The sequence below is a fragment of the Brachycentrus maculatus genome, unplaced genomic scaffold (assembly GCF_059751285.1).
Source record: "Brachycentrus maculatus isolate JH-2025_06_01 unplaced genomic scaffold, ASM5975128v1 h1tg000156l, whole genome shotgun sequence".
NCBI classification, from domain to species: Eukaryota; Metazoa; Arthropoda; class Insecta; order Trichoptera; family Brachycentridae; genus Brachycentrus; species Brachycentrus maculatus.
The window spans coordinates 157,605-176,298 of NW_028280909.1; the positions used below are offsets into that span (position 1 = coordinate 157,605).

An 18,694-nucleotide genomic window follows, 5' to 3' on the forward strand; every position below is an offset into this window, starting at 1 on the left:
ACCTAAAAAGATCTGTTGCACAGTAAAAAGTTCAATAAGTGGCTTGATATTTATTTTTAATACATTTTATTATTTTTAAACTTTAGAAACGATCTCCTGAAAAATCAAGTTTTTTGATATATGACGTTGTTGAAAGGAGTAAGGGATATGTAAAGATTGTTTTAGCGTAAAGTTGTTTGACTGTATTTCATCTGTGAGAGTCCGTCTCGGAATTTCAACTCGGAACGGAGTATTATTGTAATTATATATTTTTGGGCAACGATTACACTTTTTAGTTATTGAATTTTGGCAGTGTTGTTGTTGCTCTAGCTAGGTGCAGTCTACGAGTAGGACGGCATTATTTGCCAAATTCAAGTGCTAGAAATATGACTTGATTATCATGACCGATAAAAATTATTTACATCCGGTGACACTTGAATCTGAGCATGTATTTTATTTATTGATTTGGCATTAACTTTGTGGAATGACATGATTATTTTTTTAAAATTAAAAACTTAAATATACTATACCACTTTAATGGGTTTTATTTATATATATGACTAGATATATTTTATCTAGTCATATATATAAATAAAACCCTAGTCATTTATAGATATATTTTATCTAGTCATTTATATAAATAAAACCCTAGTCATATATATAAATAAAAGACTAGATATATTATATATAGAAATATTTTATTTATATATATGAATATACCACTTTAATGGGTCTTATTTATATATATGACTAGTTTCGAAAACGACAGATGTTTTCATCTTCTGGTACAAATTAACACATATAAATAAAACTCATTAAAGTGGTACATTCAAGTATTTAATTTTAACACGTTGTCGGCGGGACACGGCATTTGCCGTTTTTTTGTGGACTGTCGGTTATCGGCGGGAAACGGCAATATACGGGTTTGTTATCAGCGTGAAATAAAACGCGTTGAAGGGTGATCTGCTACCTGGGTGCTAGGCGACAGTCTGTTGACGTTATTTGAGATGCCTTGTCCGGATTGGCTAGTGTGTCGCTTGTAAAGGCATTGCCAGAAATCCAGAGTTTTTATGCGATCTCAATCTCCAGTTTAATTTGAGTCATTTCACGTATTGGACTATTTTTCATACCGCTCGCACTGTTTTGTTTACTGTTTGGTATTTTATTATTTGAATATATTAGCATTGTATAGGGAATGATACCTCGGAGGGGAAGACTATTTTTTAGAGTTTACAATGCTTCTAAAACTGTGAAATACGGAATACTTAATTAAAAATTATCATTTTAATTTATTTTTGATGATCAAATGTCATATATCATTTCTTTGAAAATTTCAATCGAAAATATTATTTGGTTTGGATATTGTGTAAATTTTAAGAAAGCGATATATTTTTGCGCTAATTGCGAAAAACGTCCGCTATAGGCTAGAGTCTATTGTTCGAAGCGCCCGACTACAATGTGTTAATAAACTAAGCATGTATCATATTAACGGGACATTTTAATTTTTTTTTTACTCTTTGCCGGATTTTTTGCCCGTTGTATCCAAAGTTCGTTAAAAAGAGGTTCGTTATATCAAGGTTTCAGTGTATTATTTTCATTATTCAGTTTGTTTTTTATATTTTTACCCCGACAGCATTGGGAAGATCCGCATTCTCCGCCTGCCCATCGAGAGAGATGAGATCCTCAGCATCGAAGAACTCCGACGCAGACACGCACGAAGAGCTGTAACTGTGTGACGTGTGGAACGGTCGGATGGCCTGAAACACGACAATCTAGTAAAATCCATTTCTAATCTTTTATATTTATTTATTTTTCATTTGTATACCTCGGCAGTCCAAATTTAAAACACAGTAAGGGACATTTTTTTTGTAGTAGGTTTTTTTTGCATTTTTGGACTAAGTAGAGTCTACTTAGTCCATAAATGCAAAAAAAACCTACTACAAAAAAAATGTCCCTTACTGTGTTTTAAATTTGGACAGCCGACCTGTTTATTATTTTTTTTTTATTTACACAAATTGTATACATTTATTTAAATCACAATTTGAAACTTTTTTTTTTTAAATTGCCGAGACCCACCAAGCCACCTTGTGTGTCTTGTCGGTGGAGTTTTTTTTAATACATATATAACTTACAAAATGTTTGGGTTTTTTCACAAAAATACAAATAAATGTATAAGTTATTTTATTTTGTTGTTGTTGCTATTTTTTGATATCCAGTTCAAAAAAAAACAGAAGCAATAAAAAATGTTTGAAAAAACTTGACTAGGCATGATCAATTAATATCAGACTGATGTAATTTTATTGATTTTCTAGATATTTCTTTACAACCTGTAGTTACGCTGTTCTCTCCAATAAAGAGACTAAGCTCTTGTGCTTGGAGAGGGACTTACGCTTATTATTTATTGTTTATGTACAGATGTAAAACAACAGCAGCGTTAAACCATTATACGTACATAGGTAAAAAAAACTTTAATAAACTTCCGGAAAACTTAAAATCTATAAAAAATTATCAAACTTTTAAAAGTAAAATTAAAAAATATTTAAGACTCACCCCTTCCTAGACTCCATACAAAAGAATGTTTATTTTTAATTTTTAATTTACCTTGTTAATTTTTTATTTTTAATTTTAATTTACTTTCTTTTAATTTACTTAGTTTATAAAAAAAATAAAAATAAATGTGAAACGAACTCCCTCTCTAAACACAAGTATCTACTTTATTAGAGAGGTAGAAACGTTATATATAAGATGTTCTGTATATTTACCTATTTTGTATTTCAAAAATGTATTTTTGTAAAAAAATAAAAAATAAAAAATGTTTGGGAGCGATCATTTATATTAATTTTACTATCATTACAACTTATTTTTACTATCATTTATATTAATTTTTTGTGTTTTTTTTTTATTTTTAACATTTCTGTATTGGTAATTATATCCCCGATTTTTTCTCAAATTATTTATTTCCATCGCTGCAAATTAATAACTTTCTTCTTCTCTGTCTTATTCCTCATTGCTGAGGGTTGTGACCCTTGCAGAAGCAATGACTCTTCTCCAGTTATCCCTTGACTGCGCTGCACGTAGCGCTCCAACCACCGAGGTGCCTGCTGCTGCCTTAACTCCATCAGTCCATCGTGTGGGGATCTTCCTCTCCCTCTCTTTCCCTCCAGGCTACCGATCACAACTAGTCGTTCCAGGCTATCCTCGTTGCCACGCGCAACGTGTCCAAAGAACTAGAGAATCCGTCGGGTACAGATATTGGCCAGCGTCAAGCCATCCAATCGTAGTTCCTGGCGAATGGACTCATTGGTGCGTCTAGCTGTCCAATAACTTTATATAATAATAATTTTATGTAATACGTAGTTATATTACGGAGAAATGCCAAAATTGTCAGCTCGTATCTATTATATTTTATGTTGATATACCGTAGAACGGGGCTACTTGAACTTTGATGTGTTACTGGAGCCCAGTACAAAAAAACAATTTAAATCTGTACATATTTGGTCTACAATAATGAAAGTATCGACATGATTCATTGTTTCCCTGACAGGTGACACTTATTGTCACAATACTTCGATCAATACCACAATCTAAATTTTTTTTTGTACTGGGCTCAGGTAACACATATAAGTTCAAGTAGCCCCGTTCTACGGTACTCGTTTTAAAAGTAAAGTTGTAGTAAATACATATCACCGGGAGAGGAAGGTTTAATAAATAAATATATTACTGTGAGTGTACTCACGATCTCGGAGGCAGGCCCGACGGAGGAGACCTCTGCCAGGTCCGAAGCGTCGTGTATCCGGGCGAGGCGGCCCCTCAACTCTGCAAGATCCCCCGGGGGGGAGGCTGGTCAGTGGGAAACACAACACGATCAAGCTACGCTCTACACCATGCAGGGACAACACCGCATCAAGCCGTCACACTTAGTCATGCCAATATTACACTAGGTATGCTAAATAATCCAAATACTTGTTCACAAATCTGGATTATCTCCAATTATATTTAATATATATTTTTCATATTATTTTTTTGATATATCGCTCACTCGTTTCAACAATGTCATATATCAAAAAACTTGATTTTTCAGGATATCGTTTTTAAAGTTTAAAATTATAATAAAATGTATTAAAAATTAATACTAAGCCACTTATTGAACTTTTTACTGTGCAACAGATCTTTTTTAGGTAAAACCTGAAGGTTTTGTCTCCTTTTGAAAAATATTTAGTATATTTAAAAAAATAATTAAACAATACCTTTTCTTCAAAATGCAAAAACAACACTTTATGCCCTGTAGCGGGTAAATGTTAAGTTAAAAATATGCCGCTTTTGCTGGGATATGGTATATTTTCTGGACATTCCGAAAACATGCACAACTGAAAATTGACGATTTTTGATATATGACATTGTTGAAAGGAGTGAGCGATATGTCAAAAAATCATAATATATAAAAAAATAATTTCAACACAAATGATTTATCTCTGTTGAGGGGTAAAAAAATAATTTAAAAAAATTACTCCAATAATTGCGGATAATCCAGATTTGTGAACAAGTATTTGGGCACACTCAAAATGTTGTTAATAAATAATCTGGTTAAATTAATTAATAGTTATTTTACTGCGCGTTACAGTAATGCCACCCCTATTTACGCTTTTTCGGTATAACACTGTTTCAAACAGGTGAGAAATTTATTCTATTATAATTAAACACTTGAATATACCACTTTAACCTTTTAACCGCGTTAACTTTGTTCCTAAGAGACGCCCGTGCGCGGCAGTATTTCGCCGTTTTTTAAATGATTACTTTTATCATGTATTTAGTTAAGAAACAATTTATTTTCCTAAACAAAAACGTTCAATGGGATTCATTGAGCCTTTTTGGTACTCTATAATACACGTGTGTCACATTATTCTTGAAATATATCGTAATATAAACAAATTAGATCGTAACATAAATAAATCAAAGCACGCATCGTGTGTCACTCTTACCCACTGGCGATGCGTAGCGTCGAGAGTGAGACAGATATAGGCCATGATTATGGCGCGGACTAATTACCGACCGCAAGAAAAATCAGGGATCTGTTGTTTTATTTATCCTTGTGATGTTACAAATTATTAGTCAGATATTTCAACAGATGTCATAAGGCCGAGGATTGACGTATTATTTTATCCAAAGTTCCACACCATGAAAAAATCCCTCCAAGTTGAACTGAGGTTCGAAACTTGGAGCAATGTAAAAACACAAACGGTTATGTCAGCCGCGTATGGGGCATGTTTTGTTGAAACACATACGGTTATGCGAGCCGCGTGGATCCGGTTAATGAGTTTTATTTATATAAACGAGTAGTTTCGAAAACGACAGATGTGTTCATCTTCTGGTATAAATTAAAAACAAGTTTTTAATTTGTACCAAAAGATGAAAACATCTGTCGTTTTCGAAACTAGTCGTATATATATGAATAAAACTCATTAACCGGATCCACGCGGCTCGCATAACCGTATGTGTTTCAACAAAACATGCCCCATACGCGGGTATGTTCAAGTGTTTAATTTTAATAAAATAATCATGTCATTCCAAAAAGTCAATGCCGAATCAATGAATAATAAAAATTTATTCTGTAATGACAGCCTAGATCTGAAAATGAGACCTTCGGCAAAGAGGGGTTAGATGTTATGTCAGTACTTCTATACGGAGTTGAATCCTGGACCCTCAAGATCAGCACTACGAACCGGTTAGAGGTATTTCAAATGTGGTTACATCATACAATGCTACACATCCCATGGACCGATATGGTCAGCAATGCAAATTTACTCCAAAGAACAAGAGCAGGGAGACAGTTGCTGACTGGTATCAAGGTCCGGAAGGTGTCCTATCTGGGGCATGTGCTGAGAGGAGACAAGTACGAGCTATTGCACCTAGTGGAGGGTCCACGAGGTGTGGGCAGAAGGCAGATCTCCTGGCTCCGGAATATACCAAATTGAACAGGGTCAGCTCTAGTGCCCTCGACGACTCGTGTTTATACTGGCTTGTCTCAAAGTCAGTATAAAAATGAGCCGCACGTGAATGCTACACACAACGAAAACAGTGAGTACTAGTATCTACAAAAAACATAATACAATGGAACTAATCATAACGAGTAATTCGCATAGCGAGAAAAAAAATGTGAAAAAGTTCCCTTAACGAGGGATATTTCACATAACGAGTAACAGAGAAAGGGCAAGACCTTTTTTTACGATATTCATTTGTGAGCCAAGACTTTCGCGCTGGTAAAAACAAAAAAATGTTTCGTTTAACGAGTAAGATTCTGGAACGAATTATGCTCGTTATGAGAGGTTCCACTGTATTTCATATTTTCAATAGTTAAAGCGTTTTAAAAAAAATTGTTTTGTCAGCATCTCGCGATTGATTGGTGATATATTGAACGCAGTAAATGTGTTATACTCGCTTGTTCTAAATCAAGTATAAACACAAGCCGTACGTGAATGCTACACACAAAGAGAATAGTATGCACTAGCATAAATTTCATATTATTATCATACTTCTAGCGTATTGAAAATTCCTTTTTTGTTAGCATATCATGATTGCTGATGATATATTGAACACATAGAATGTGTTATACTTGTTCGACTCAAAGTGAGTATAAATGTTACGCGCGCGTAAATGCTACACACAAAGAGAACAGTGTGCACTAGCATAAATTTCACATTATGAATAAATTGAAGTTTACGTATTAAAAAATTACTACTTTGTTAGAATCTCGTGATTGCTGATGATATAACGCAATGAATGTGTTATACTCACTTGTTTCAAAGCAAGTATAAACATGTGAATGATACACACAAAGAGAATAATGTGTACTTGTCTCTATAAAAAGAAATTTCTCATTTTCAATATAGTTTTAGCGTTTTAAAAATTGCTATTTTGCCAGCATCTCGCGATTGCTAGCGCTATACCGAGCGCAGTGAAGGTGTCAAGCAGCATGTGGCGGTCGCTACCTGAGTTCTGCTGCAGCGCAGAGTTGAGGTTGGAGCGCAGGCTGGCGACCATGGCCGTGTTCGCGGCAGATGCAGTCGGCGCGCTGCCCTGCGGCTCCATCTCGACGACCACCTTCAGGCGGTCGCGCTCCGTGGCCAGAGTGCTCAGGATGCCCTTCAGGCTCGTCAGGACTAGAAGGGAAAGAGAAGGCATGTCAGGAAGCCTGGATGGTACTGCATCAGATCAGGGAATACGGTGGGATAAAAAAAAACTAACTAACTAACTAACCATCACGCCGCTTCCCCGCAGGGGTAGGCAGAGAGAATAGAACGCCACACCACTCTGTCTTTGCAAACATTCTTCGCCTCTTCCACGATCCATCTCCTCATACATACCCGCCGATTGTTACGACTCCTAGCCTGACCACTTTCAAGTATTTGGCATACCTGATCGTGCCATGTTTTTCTCGGTCTTCCTCTGCTCCTTTTTCCAATTACATTCGCCTCATAAATTTGTTTTACCGTTGTTTCCTCACTCATTCGTTCTACATATCCAAACCATCTCAACTCGCCTTTCTTAATTTTATTGATAATGCTTATCTCAGCTTTGCATTCCTTCCTTATTTCACTATTCGAACATCTATCATACATCGTTTTGTCGCACATTCTTCTGAGAGATTGCATTTCGACTGCATTCAGTCTACTTCCATCCTTCTTTTGCTAACTCCATGCTTCACTTCCATACATTATGTGGGTGGGAATCAGGACTCCGTTGTGTACTGCCAGTTTAGCTTTCGCTGATAGAATTTATGAACAATGCGGTGGGATAACTTTCAATATAGACTCAAAATTAGCAGAGAGATCTAAGAAAGACGAGCACACTCTCCTTATCATTCATACCACTTTAAGTGGTATTACACAAAGTGGACGATGAATGATAACAAGAGTGTCATATTACCATAACACAAAGTTAACAGTGCTTTTAATATACAAAATATATGTTTACATTCTGCTTAAATTTATTATTTGGACTGATTTCGCGAAATTGCGGCATCGCAGAACAAACTAAATTTTCTTCTTCTTCAAACCATTATCCACACCCGATGGTGCATAGGGCCCTGCATCATATAAACGCAGTGTTATCTTAATTTTTAACACATGAAGGAAAGGTGATCAGCCCTCCGCTTCAGGTACCAGTCCAGGGTAATATTGAATAAATTGATTCTTACACCATAATATCTTATATAATACATATCTACATACATAAATTATAAGCATAATAAAAAAAACATATTTTATGTTGTATACACATTATTGTAAACAGAAATTGAAAGCGTATACATTAACAAAAAACAGAAAATAATCAAGAATACCCTTGTTAAAGATGTAGAAGAATCCCGCTAGAAGAAGACACATGGAACACATCAATATCCAGCGTGATATTGTTCAGCATAGCGGTAGCTCTTCCTACAGGCATAACCATCGGCAGGTTGGTCCTGTATATAGGAATGTGAAACAATCTATGCCGACGCTGTCTTAGGTAGTTACCTTAGTTAGTTGTCTTAGGTAGTATGTTCCCGATAGTTATCGGGAACATACAGACCAATGCTCCGAATAATTTCAGGATTATCCATCATACCGCGCAACAATCAATAGAAATGCCTCATCAAATACACATTCCTTCTAGTTCATGCACATCCATCCTGCTGTGGCGCCAATGGTCTAAAGGTACACAGATAACATTTATATCAGTTTCTTGGGGGAATGAATACTCACTGTCTTTGGCCAAGATGGTGAAGTCTTCCCTGGCGTGCTGGTCGGGCGTGGACCCCAGCGGGCCCGACAGGGGCCCCGAGAGGTGCTCCGCCCCCGGCAGGGACTGCGGTCTGGCGGCGGCTGCACAAGGACAAACAAATTACTCAGTGCACAACAAAATCGCTTACTGCTATAACATAGTTTGGGTAGCGTCCATATTACAGAGTAGCGCTAACATTCTACGTTACGTTTATTAAAAACAACATTTTGAGTGTGTCCAAATACTTGTTCACAAAATCTGGATTATCTCCAATTACAGGAGTTATTTTCATATTATTTTTTAACATCTCATCAAAGATGAAGAAGAATATGGAAGTCTGGGCATTTACGGGGCTGACGACCGTCATCGGCTGGTTTAAGTGATCACTTTACACACGTGTAACATTCACCAATTCTAAGGTTTCTAAATTGGTTCATATATATAGAACTTCCAAGAATTTGAGTAGTGTGGTTGTCAATAATGGGTAGAATTGGTGAATGTTACACGTGTGTAAAGTGATCACTTAAACCAGCCGATGACGGTCGTCAGCCCCGTAAATGCCCTGACTTCCATATTCTTCTTCATCTTTGATGAGATGTTAAAAAATAATACGTTTATTAAACACTTTTTGAAAGAGTAGTGTTTGAGGATGTTGTGTATTTATATATTTATATTTTATATATATATATATATATATATATATATATATATATATATATATATATATATATATATATATATATATATATATATATATATATATATATATATATATATATATATATATATATATATATATATATATATATATATATATATATATATATATATATATATATATATATATATATATATATATATATATATATATATATATATATATATATATATATATATATATATATATATATATATATATATATATATATATATATATATATATATATATATATATATATATATATATATATATATATATATATATATATATATATATATATATATATATATATATACATATATATATTTATATATATATATATATATATTTATATATATATATATATATATATATATATATATATATATATATATATATATATATATATATATATATATATATATATATATATATATATATATATATATATATATATATATATATATATATATATATATATATATAAAGGGTCCGCCAAATAACTTTTTTTTTTCAAAAACAGGGCGCAAAACATCGAGTGTAGCTTCGGCTGTGTGGCACGTAGCGCCGTCCTGTTGAAACCAAATGTTGCCAATATCCTCCTCTTCAATTTTTGTGAACAAAAATCCGTTCAACATGGCCCGATAACGATCGCCATTGACTGTAACGGCCACTCCTTGCTCATTTTCAAAGAAAAATGGCCCAATTATGCCTCTGGACCAAAATCCGCACCAAACAGTGACTCGTTTTGGGTGTACCGGCTTTTCAATGTATGCGTGCGGGTTTTCTGTGCCCCAAATACGACAATTTTGCTTGTTTACATACCCGCCAAGATCAAAATGAGCTTCATCCGAAAAGATGATTTTTTTGGCAAAATCGGCATCTTCTGTAAGTCGATCGCAGGCCCACTCAGCGAAGCGAAAACGCATTGGATGGTCAGTTGGCTTCAACTCCTGAACCAATTGGACTTTGTATGGCGTCATACCAAGGTCTTTATGCAAAATTCGTCTCAATGATGTCTCCGAAATGTTCAATTGTTGAGAACGACGGTGAATTGATGTTGATGGCGCTTCACGCACACTTTCTGCCACAACATCGATATTCTCGGGTGTACGCACTGTTTTTGGCTTTTCACGCTTTGGTTTATCGATGAGGATGCCAGTTTCTTTCACTTTTTTCACAAGATAACGAACATACGGAGCTGACGGTGCTTCTCTTCTTCCAAAAACCGTACGCAATTTTCGCACACATTCTGCAACATTACCATGATTTTCAAAGTAATGTCGCAATATTTCCCAGCGTTGTTCAAGCGTATACACAACCATATTCGCTCAGCGGAAGGATAAAACTAATTATCTGTCAAATCAGACATGAGCTAAGTGTTACCATTCACGAAATAAGCACTAGTTGAAAAAAAAAACTTTAGATGGCGGACCCTATATATATATATATATATATATATATATATATATATATATATATATATATAAGGTATTTCTACCCGTTCATGCTTAAGGACGGGAGGGGTATTTCTACCTCCTGCGCCGGCCTCGTTTCAAAAGCAGAAAAGAAAAATTATTTCATCAATTGATTCGGCAGTCACTTTGAGGTAAAATTCTTGTGTGGACTCTTACGCATACATAAGCACCCTTGAGGTAGTATTTTACGAAAATGGCACTATATAAAATATCCAAATTTATTGTTGTTATTTTTATGCATTTTGTTTTTATTTTACAATTGTTTCTGTTATATATTTAAAATGTAATCAAAATACTTGGGCTGAAGTGGTGGAACAAATGAATGGGGAAGGAACAACAGAAAAAATCTATGAGGCGAATGCAGAAGACTTGGTATGGTCAAGTATATCCAACAATACTATCAACAAATATATATGAATATGGATCTTTACAAAGACAAGAGTAGTTTGGCAGTCTATCCACTCCGCGTACCCTTGCCGTGAACCAGGATGACGGGCAGATCTAGTTCTCTTATATTGCTGTTAAACATGGCACCTTACAAGGGCCCAGAGCAGCCGTGTACTGAGCTTTGAGAATAGGTGTCTGCGGAGAATCTTAGGCGTGCGGTGGTTTGACTTTGTGAGGAATGAAGAGATAAGGCGTAGGACGCAGCAAATCTCGGTCACAACTGTCGTCAAGAAAAGGCGATTCAGTTGGCTTGGCCATGTACTCCGCATGCCTCCTGAGAGCCACCATCAAGCTTGCCCCTTTTCCAAGGTATCAGGTTCGCGCCGCCCAGGACGACCACTGCTGACAATTTGTCTGCAGTTCTCGTCAGAACTTTGTGACGCGGATCTGACTTGGGAGGATGCAAAGGAGCTGGCAGCCGACAGAAAAGCTTAGAGACAGTTTGTGGACCTTATGTGCCATACATAGGGAGCGTACATGGTTTTAAAAATTCAAAAAAATAGGTATCTCAGCTAGAATTTAATATACAGCTTGTCGTTTGAAGTGAACCAAAATGAACGGTTTCTAACTAATCTGAATGTTGAAGGGGATATGCAAAATATAACACAGTTCCTTACGGAGAAGGGTGGTTGCCAAATAAGAAGATAGAAAAACTAGAAAAGAGAAGAAAAATAAAAAAGAAATTAAAAAATTAGCAATAAAAAATTCAACAAAATATTAGTAAAGTTGTAGTGATTGTCCTGACGAAGAGACGGGTGCGTCTAGAACCGGCAGACTAAAATCTCGGTAATTGGTTAAATACTGACATTACTAACATTTTGGAAAAATTACAAAATAAATGCTTTAAGTATTATGAAAATAAAAATAAATAATAAAACCTTTATCCGCACCCCAATGGTGCATAGGGCACTGCGTCATATAAACGCAGAGTTATCTTGATCGTTTACACGTGAAGGAAAGGTGATCAGCCCTCCGCTTCAGGTACCAGTCCAGGGTAATATTGAATAAATATTACAGTGAAAAAATCACTTATATTTATTTGACCCCCCCTGGGAATTGAACCCGGGACCTCCAGAACGGTAGCCGAGCGTGCTGACCATTACACTACGGAGGCGGAGGCGGAAGTATTATGAAATTAAACAAAATTTGGGGAGATTATTTTGAGTGTTTTAAATACATTGCCCATTGATACTCAATTTAATCCTTTCAGGAGTTATTTATATAATATTTTATTGATACCTCAACATAGACGAAGAAGTCTATTAAGTTTATCATTTTACTGCGTAACATTCACTATTCTACCCGTGATTGATAATAATCGCATTGAAATTTCCAAAAGTTTATATATGCTTTAATTGCCTGCACAATTTTACCATCAGAAATACCTCGAAAGTGACATCTATGGTAGAAATAAATAAGTTATTTGGAGTGACCACCGTTGTCAATATTTATTTAACCTTTACCTTCTGGTACTAAAATAAAAATGTGCGTCTCGATGTAGGGTAGTCACTGCACAATAAAAAAATTAGCGATTTTAAATTGGAAAAATACAGACATTCATAGCTAATCCCCTTAATTAATGATAAATGGAGTAAAAATTGTAATAATTCAGATTTATTTGTTAAAAACATTAAAAAACCATCTGGCAACGCTCACGGAACAAGCATAGGTCCACTCTTGTCGGAAGCCCAAGAGCTACTGCCGCAAGCCAGAGAACATTGAGCTTTGAGCTCCTGACGCTTGCACATTGCAAGTGTGCAAGAGTGAGATGCGATAGATTCCCTGGAGGGGGGCAAATAAATATAAAAGATTTTTTCACTCTAATATTTATTCAACATTACCCTGGACTGGTACCTGAAGCGGAAGGCTGATCACCTTTCCTTCATGCATTAATGATCAAGATAATACTGCATTTATATGATGCAGTGCCCTATGCACCGTTGAGGTGTGGATAAGGGTGTAAAGATGACGAAGAAACTCAACCATAGATAAATATACAAATTCCAAAATTTGAGTAGTGTGGTTGTCAATCAATCATGGGTAGAAGGGTGGATGTGTCACGGCGCATAAAGTGATCACTTGCATTAGGTTACTATAAGGAAAATTGACTTACTGAGTGGCAGGGACGATGTGGGGGCTGCTAAGGAGTGGGCTGACGCAGACAAGGCGGATTGCGGCGACGGCGGTGCTCCAAGAGATAGGGACTGGAAAACAAACAAATCACTTAGTCTTTCTCTCCCTTTCTTCCCCTCCAGGCTATCCTCATTGCCACGCCTATGTGTCCAAAGAACTGAAGAATCCGTCGTGTACAGACACGGCCAGAGTCAAGCCATCCATGTGTAACTCCTGACGAATGGACTCGTTGGTGCATACCAAGTACGTAGTGATAATATCAAGATGAAGTGATATACTCACGGTAAGGCTGAGCGCCCCCTGGGGCTCCGTGTCGACCCTCAGGGCTGTCCCGCTCAGGTCCACGGAGCCCCCTTTCGAAGAGCCCGACTTCTTCTTCCGGAGACCAAACTTCTTCCTGTCTTTCTTTACGTTGGGAGAAGACCCGTCTAGATTCATCTGGAAATGGTGAGAGTTATTTATTTATTTATACGACCTGACTACATTTAAATATTGGAAATACTTGATCATACCGTGTTTTCCTCGGTCGTCCTCTGTTTCTATTATCGCTCCCATTAGTCTAAATTAAAGTGTGTCTTATATTTTGTAAAATACGATAGTTTTCTTCTTTTTTTTAGATGGGAATTGCATTTATTAATTACCTTGCTTATTATGTACAAGGTTTATAGATCATTAAGTGGATTTTTGTTTCTACTAGCTAATTCAATATGTTTTTATTTGAATCTGTGTTGGGAACAGGTGGGATAATCTAGTGTGGGCCAATCAAGAACTTCTCAGCATTTGCTCATTGCTGGGAGGAAACCACGTTGCACTCCTCAGGAGAAGCCGGACTGCTGACTGTCATAAAATACGATAGTTTGCAGATAAAACATATTTCAGATGTTTCCACAGACTCCATGTTGGTGAAGTTAGGTGATGCTGATCTTGGTTAGGTCAGGTTAGGTTTCGTATCGGGTTGTGGTCCCGTGGTTAGTGTCGCAGACTTTTGCGTCAGAATTTCTCGTTTCGAACCTATTCTGCCACAATTCGATACCTGTTTTTAATAATGAGCCGCTAAGGCTCACAGAAATAGTATGAAATTGAAGTTTTTTGTTAATATAAAAACACAAATATTTCTCATTGAAAAAAAAAAAAGTAAAACTGACCACACATAGCACTTGATCATTCTTTGTCTGAGCTTCAGATTATCTACACTACTATAAAATTTGTCCGCCTCCGTAGTGTAATGGTCAGCACGCTTGGCTACTGTACTGGAGGTCCGGGGTTCGAACACACAAATATTTCTCTATAAAGGTTAGATTTGGTTAGGTTAGAATTTAAGTTAGCTACTTACATCACCGTCCTGCGATCCACCCGCAGCTTCTAAGACAGTGAGTAGCTGGGCAAGCTGTTGTAGAGTGATCTGCGCTTGTCCAATCTCCTTGGCCGCCCCCTCTAACGACGTCCCAGACTCTAAAACAAACAAATAAACATTCACACTTTATTTATAATGGACTTTTTTCCGCGGAACACCAACTAATCGCCACGGTACACCAGTGTGCCGCGGCACACGCGCGGCAGAACACTGCCTTTACTGCCCTACACATACGAACGTACGTGATACACGTGGTTTTTCTTCACCATTCCGCGCTAACCCGTATGACCCTACGCGCACGAGAATATATACCTGTTCCAAAAATATTTAATGCGTACCGGATACACTGACAAATTTTTGTCAGGTTTCATACCTGACAATATTTTGTCAGGTTTCATACCTGAGAATATTTTGTGACAACAAACGTTATGATTTTTTTACCTGTATTTAAAAATATGCCTGAAAATAACCCGAGAATAGGGTGGTTAAAAGACCACTGGGTGACGTAAGGTTAAATATAGTTGGAACAGATAATACAGGGTGGGGCGTGGTCACTTCCTTATTTAAAAAAATCATTACACAAAAAGTATTATCAGTATGGATATAATTATTTTTTCTATATACAGGGGCACATTTTAAATCTTTCCACTCTGACCATTTTTTCTCATAACTGATCAGCTACTCTGATAAAAAAAGCAACGTTTTTTTACCATTGGAATAAAAAATTTGGGACACTCTGTCTGGCAATTCGTATGACCATGTTAATTAAGATTAACTGTATTTACCTGAAATATTTTGTGGTAGAATATACTCGGGTGATAGAGAAATCAGTGATTAAAGTTATACCTGCGCCGGGCTACACATTGTGGCCCACGGAGCTGCCTACTAGAATCACACGGGCCAGAATGTCTGGCCTACAGATTAGTAAGAGTTAAGTCTAATTTAGTTTTAAAAACGACATCTCAAAGGCTGCTACTGTTCTCGTCACTGCGCTAAGATAGGCGTATTTTGATATTTCTGTTTTTCCAGCATATCTGTGCTTATGTGGCATTAGCAGCAAAAATATTGTCCTTCAGCTAACTAAGAGTCCTTGGACGATTAGAATAATGAAAAAAAATAATAATAATAATAATAATATGAAAATAACTCCTGTAATTGGAGATAATCCAGATTTAGTGAACAGAGAGAGAGTACGGCTATTATCCTCGGCTCTATCGGACCCAGTTTCTCCAGGGTATGCTTGGCTACAATAGTTTAGAGACTAGAAGGATGTGTATTTGATTACGCATTTTTTTAGATTGTTGCGCGGTATTATCGATAATCCTGAAATTATCCGGAGCATTGGTCTGTATGTTCCCGATAGTTACCTAAGACAGCGTCGGCATAGATTGTTTCACATTCCTATACACAAGACCAACCTGCCAATGGTTATGCCTGTAGGAAGAGCTACCGCTATGTTGAACAATATCACATTGGATATAGATCTGTTCCATGTGTCCGAAGGAGCTTCCGAAGCGGGATTCTTCCACACATTTAACAAGAGTCTTCTTACTTACTTTTTAATTTGTTTTTTTAATGTGTACGCCTTAAATGTTAGTTTGTTATGTATATATTACTTATTGAATAAATTGAAAATTGAAAAACAATTCTTGTACGGGTTATTGTGAAATGGTGCTGAAAAAACGCCGGTAGGGCGGTATGTACCAGAAAATAATGTCAACATTATCAAGACGGACTAACCTATGATCCATGATGCCAGCCGACTGCCCGGAGTGCCAGCCACAAGGGACCCCCGATGTCTGGGCATCGAAGAGCTATCCCTCTCCTGATTGGTCAATCCTGGAAGAAGTTTAAAGCACAAATTGTAGGCGGGAAAAGGAGTAAGGCAGGAATGACCTGGGACTAATACTTGCTCTTCTAACCTAGACAATGTCAATTTGCGTGATTTTTTTATTTCTTTTTTTACATCTCAACATAGATGAAAAAGAATATGGAAGTCTGGGCATTTACAGAGTTTACGACACAGGCTGGTTTAAATTATCACGTTACACATCGCTCACTCCTTTCAAGAACGTCATAAATCAAAAATCATCAATTTTCAGTTGTGCATGTTTTCGGAATGCCCAGAAAATGTACTATATCCCAGCAAAAGCGGCATATTTGAAAATAATATTTATCCGCTACAGGGGAGAAAATGTTGTTTTTGCATTTTGAAGAAAAAGTATTGTTTAATTATTTTTTTAAATGTATTAAATATTTTTCAAATGGAGAAAAAACCTTCTGGTTTTACCTAAAAAGATCTGTTGCACAGTAAAAAGTTCAATAAGTGGCTTGATATTTATTTTTAATACATTGCATTATATTTTTAAACTTTAAAAACGTTCTCCTGAAAAATCAAGTTTTTTGATTTATGACGTTCTTGAAAGGAGTGAGCGACATGTAAAACATTCACGAATTCTACCCATGATTGACAACCACACTCTTCAAATCTTTGAACTTCTAGATATATTGAATTATCTCGATACATAGTTGTTGAACTCGATGGACTTCACGAGAGACATCTATGACGGGACGAGGTAAGCTTTTTTTTACTAAGCAGAAACTCTTTCATTTGTATGTGAAGTCCGAATCCTGGATTATACGCAAATACTTGAGAAACGCCAGAGAATACCATTGTCATTTTTTATTTGAGCTTATAATTTATTGACCAGTTAATTTATTTACAACGTTTCGATTGTGTCCAAATACTTGTTCACAAATCAGAGTTTTCTCCAGTTAAGAGTTATTTTTCAGAAAGATTTATTTTATTTTTTATATTTTAGTTCATTGTCTAGACCAGGGGTTCCCAAAGTGTGCGCCGCGTCGCCCTGGTGCGCCGTCGAAAGTAAAGAGGGGCGCCGTGAGTCGATCCTCTTATCATTATCCGAAACCATAAATATTCACGGGTACCTTATAAAGCAACAATTTCTATTTTGAGAGCTAGCATCTTTCTACCCAACTTCTATTATTGTAGGTACCTATTTCTTTCGACTATAATATGTATACATATGTATATAGTCCAAAGAAGGATCAAAGGAGGATTGTCTGCCTCCGTAGTGTAATGGTCAGCACGCTCGGCTACCGTTCTGTAGGTCCCGGGTTCGATTCCCAAGGGGGGTAAAATAAATATAAGTGATTTTTTCACTGTTACATTTATTCAATATTACCCTGGACTGGTACCTGAAGTGGAGGGCCGATCACCTTTCCTTCATCCGTAAACGATCAAGATAACACTGCGTTTATATGACGCAGTGCCCTATGCACCATTGGGGTGCGGAAAAGGGTTTATTATTATTTATTATGTATATAGTCCAAAGAAGGATCAAAGGAGGATTGTCCGCCTCCGTAGTGTAATGGTCAGCACGCTCGGCTACCGTTCTGGAGGTCCCAGGTTCGATTCCCAAGGGGGGTAAAAATAAAAATTTAAGTGATTTTTTCACTGTAATATTTATTCAATATTACCATGGACTGGTACTTGAAGCGGAGGGCTGATCACCTTTCCTTCATGTGTAAAACGATCATGATAACAGTGCGTTTATATGACGCAGTGCCCTATGCACCATTGGGGTGCGGAGAAGGGTTTGAAAATAATATATATATATATATATATATATATATATATATATATATATATATATATATATATATATATATATATATATATATATATATATATATATATATATATATATATATATATATATATATATATATATATATATATATATATATATATATATATATATATATATATATATATATATATATATATATATATATATATATATATATATATATATATAT

General features: G+C 36.1%; 1 protein-coding gene across 9 annotated transcripts in view; it reads right to left on the bottom strand.

Annotated features, from left to right (window-relative positions):
- LOC148308607 (oxysterol-binding protein-related protein 6-like) overlaps nucleotides 1-18,694 on the bottom strand; it is a 65,728-nt gene that overhangs the window by 17,803 nt on the left and 29,231 nt on the right. For 5 of the 9 annotated variants that reach the window (XM_088261452.1, XM_088261453.1, XM_088261448.1 and 2 more), the window contains exons 7-14: nucleotides 16,592-16,690; nucleotides 14,831-14,949; nucleotides 13,780-13,935; nucleotides 13,478-13,568; nucleotides 8,721-8,840; nucleotides 6,966-7,136; nucleotides 3,716-3,819; nucleotides 1,605-1,736 (exon numbers count right to left, since the gene is read on the bottom strand). In XM_088261452.1, coding sequence (XP_088117578.1) covers nucleotides 1,605-1,736; nucleotides 3,716-3,819; nucleotides 6,966-7,136; nucleotides 8,721-8,840; nucleotides 13,478-13,568; nucleotides 13,780-13,935; nucleotides 14,831-14,949; nucleotides 16,592-16,690 — 992 coding nt within the window. The remainder of the gene's footprint in view (nucleotides 1-1,604; nucleotides 1,737-3,715; nucleotides 3,820-6,965; nucleotides 7,137-8,720; nucleotides 8,841-13,477; nucleotides 13,569-13,779; nucleotides 13,936-14,830; nucleotides 14,950-16,591; nucleotides 16,691-18,694) is intronic. The other 4 variants (XM_088261455.1, XM_088261456.1, XM_088261457.1 and 1 more) reach the window with 1 other exon arrangement.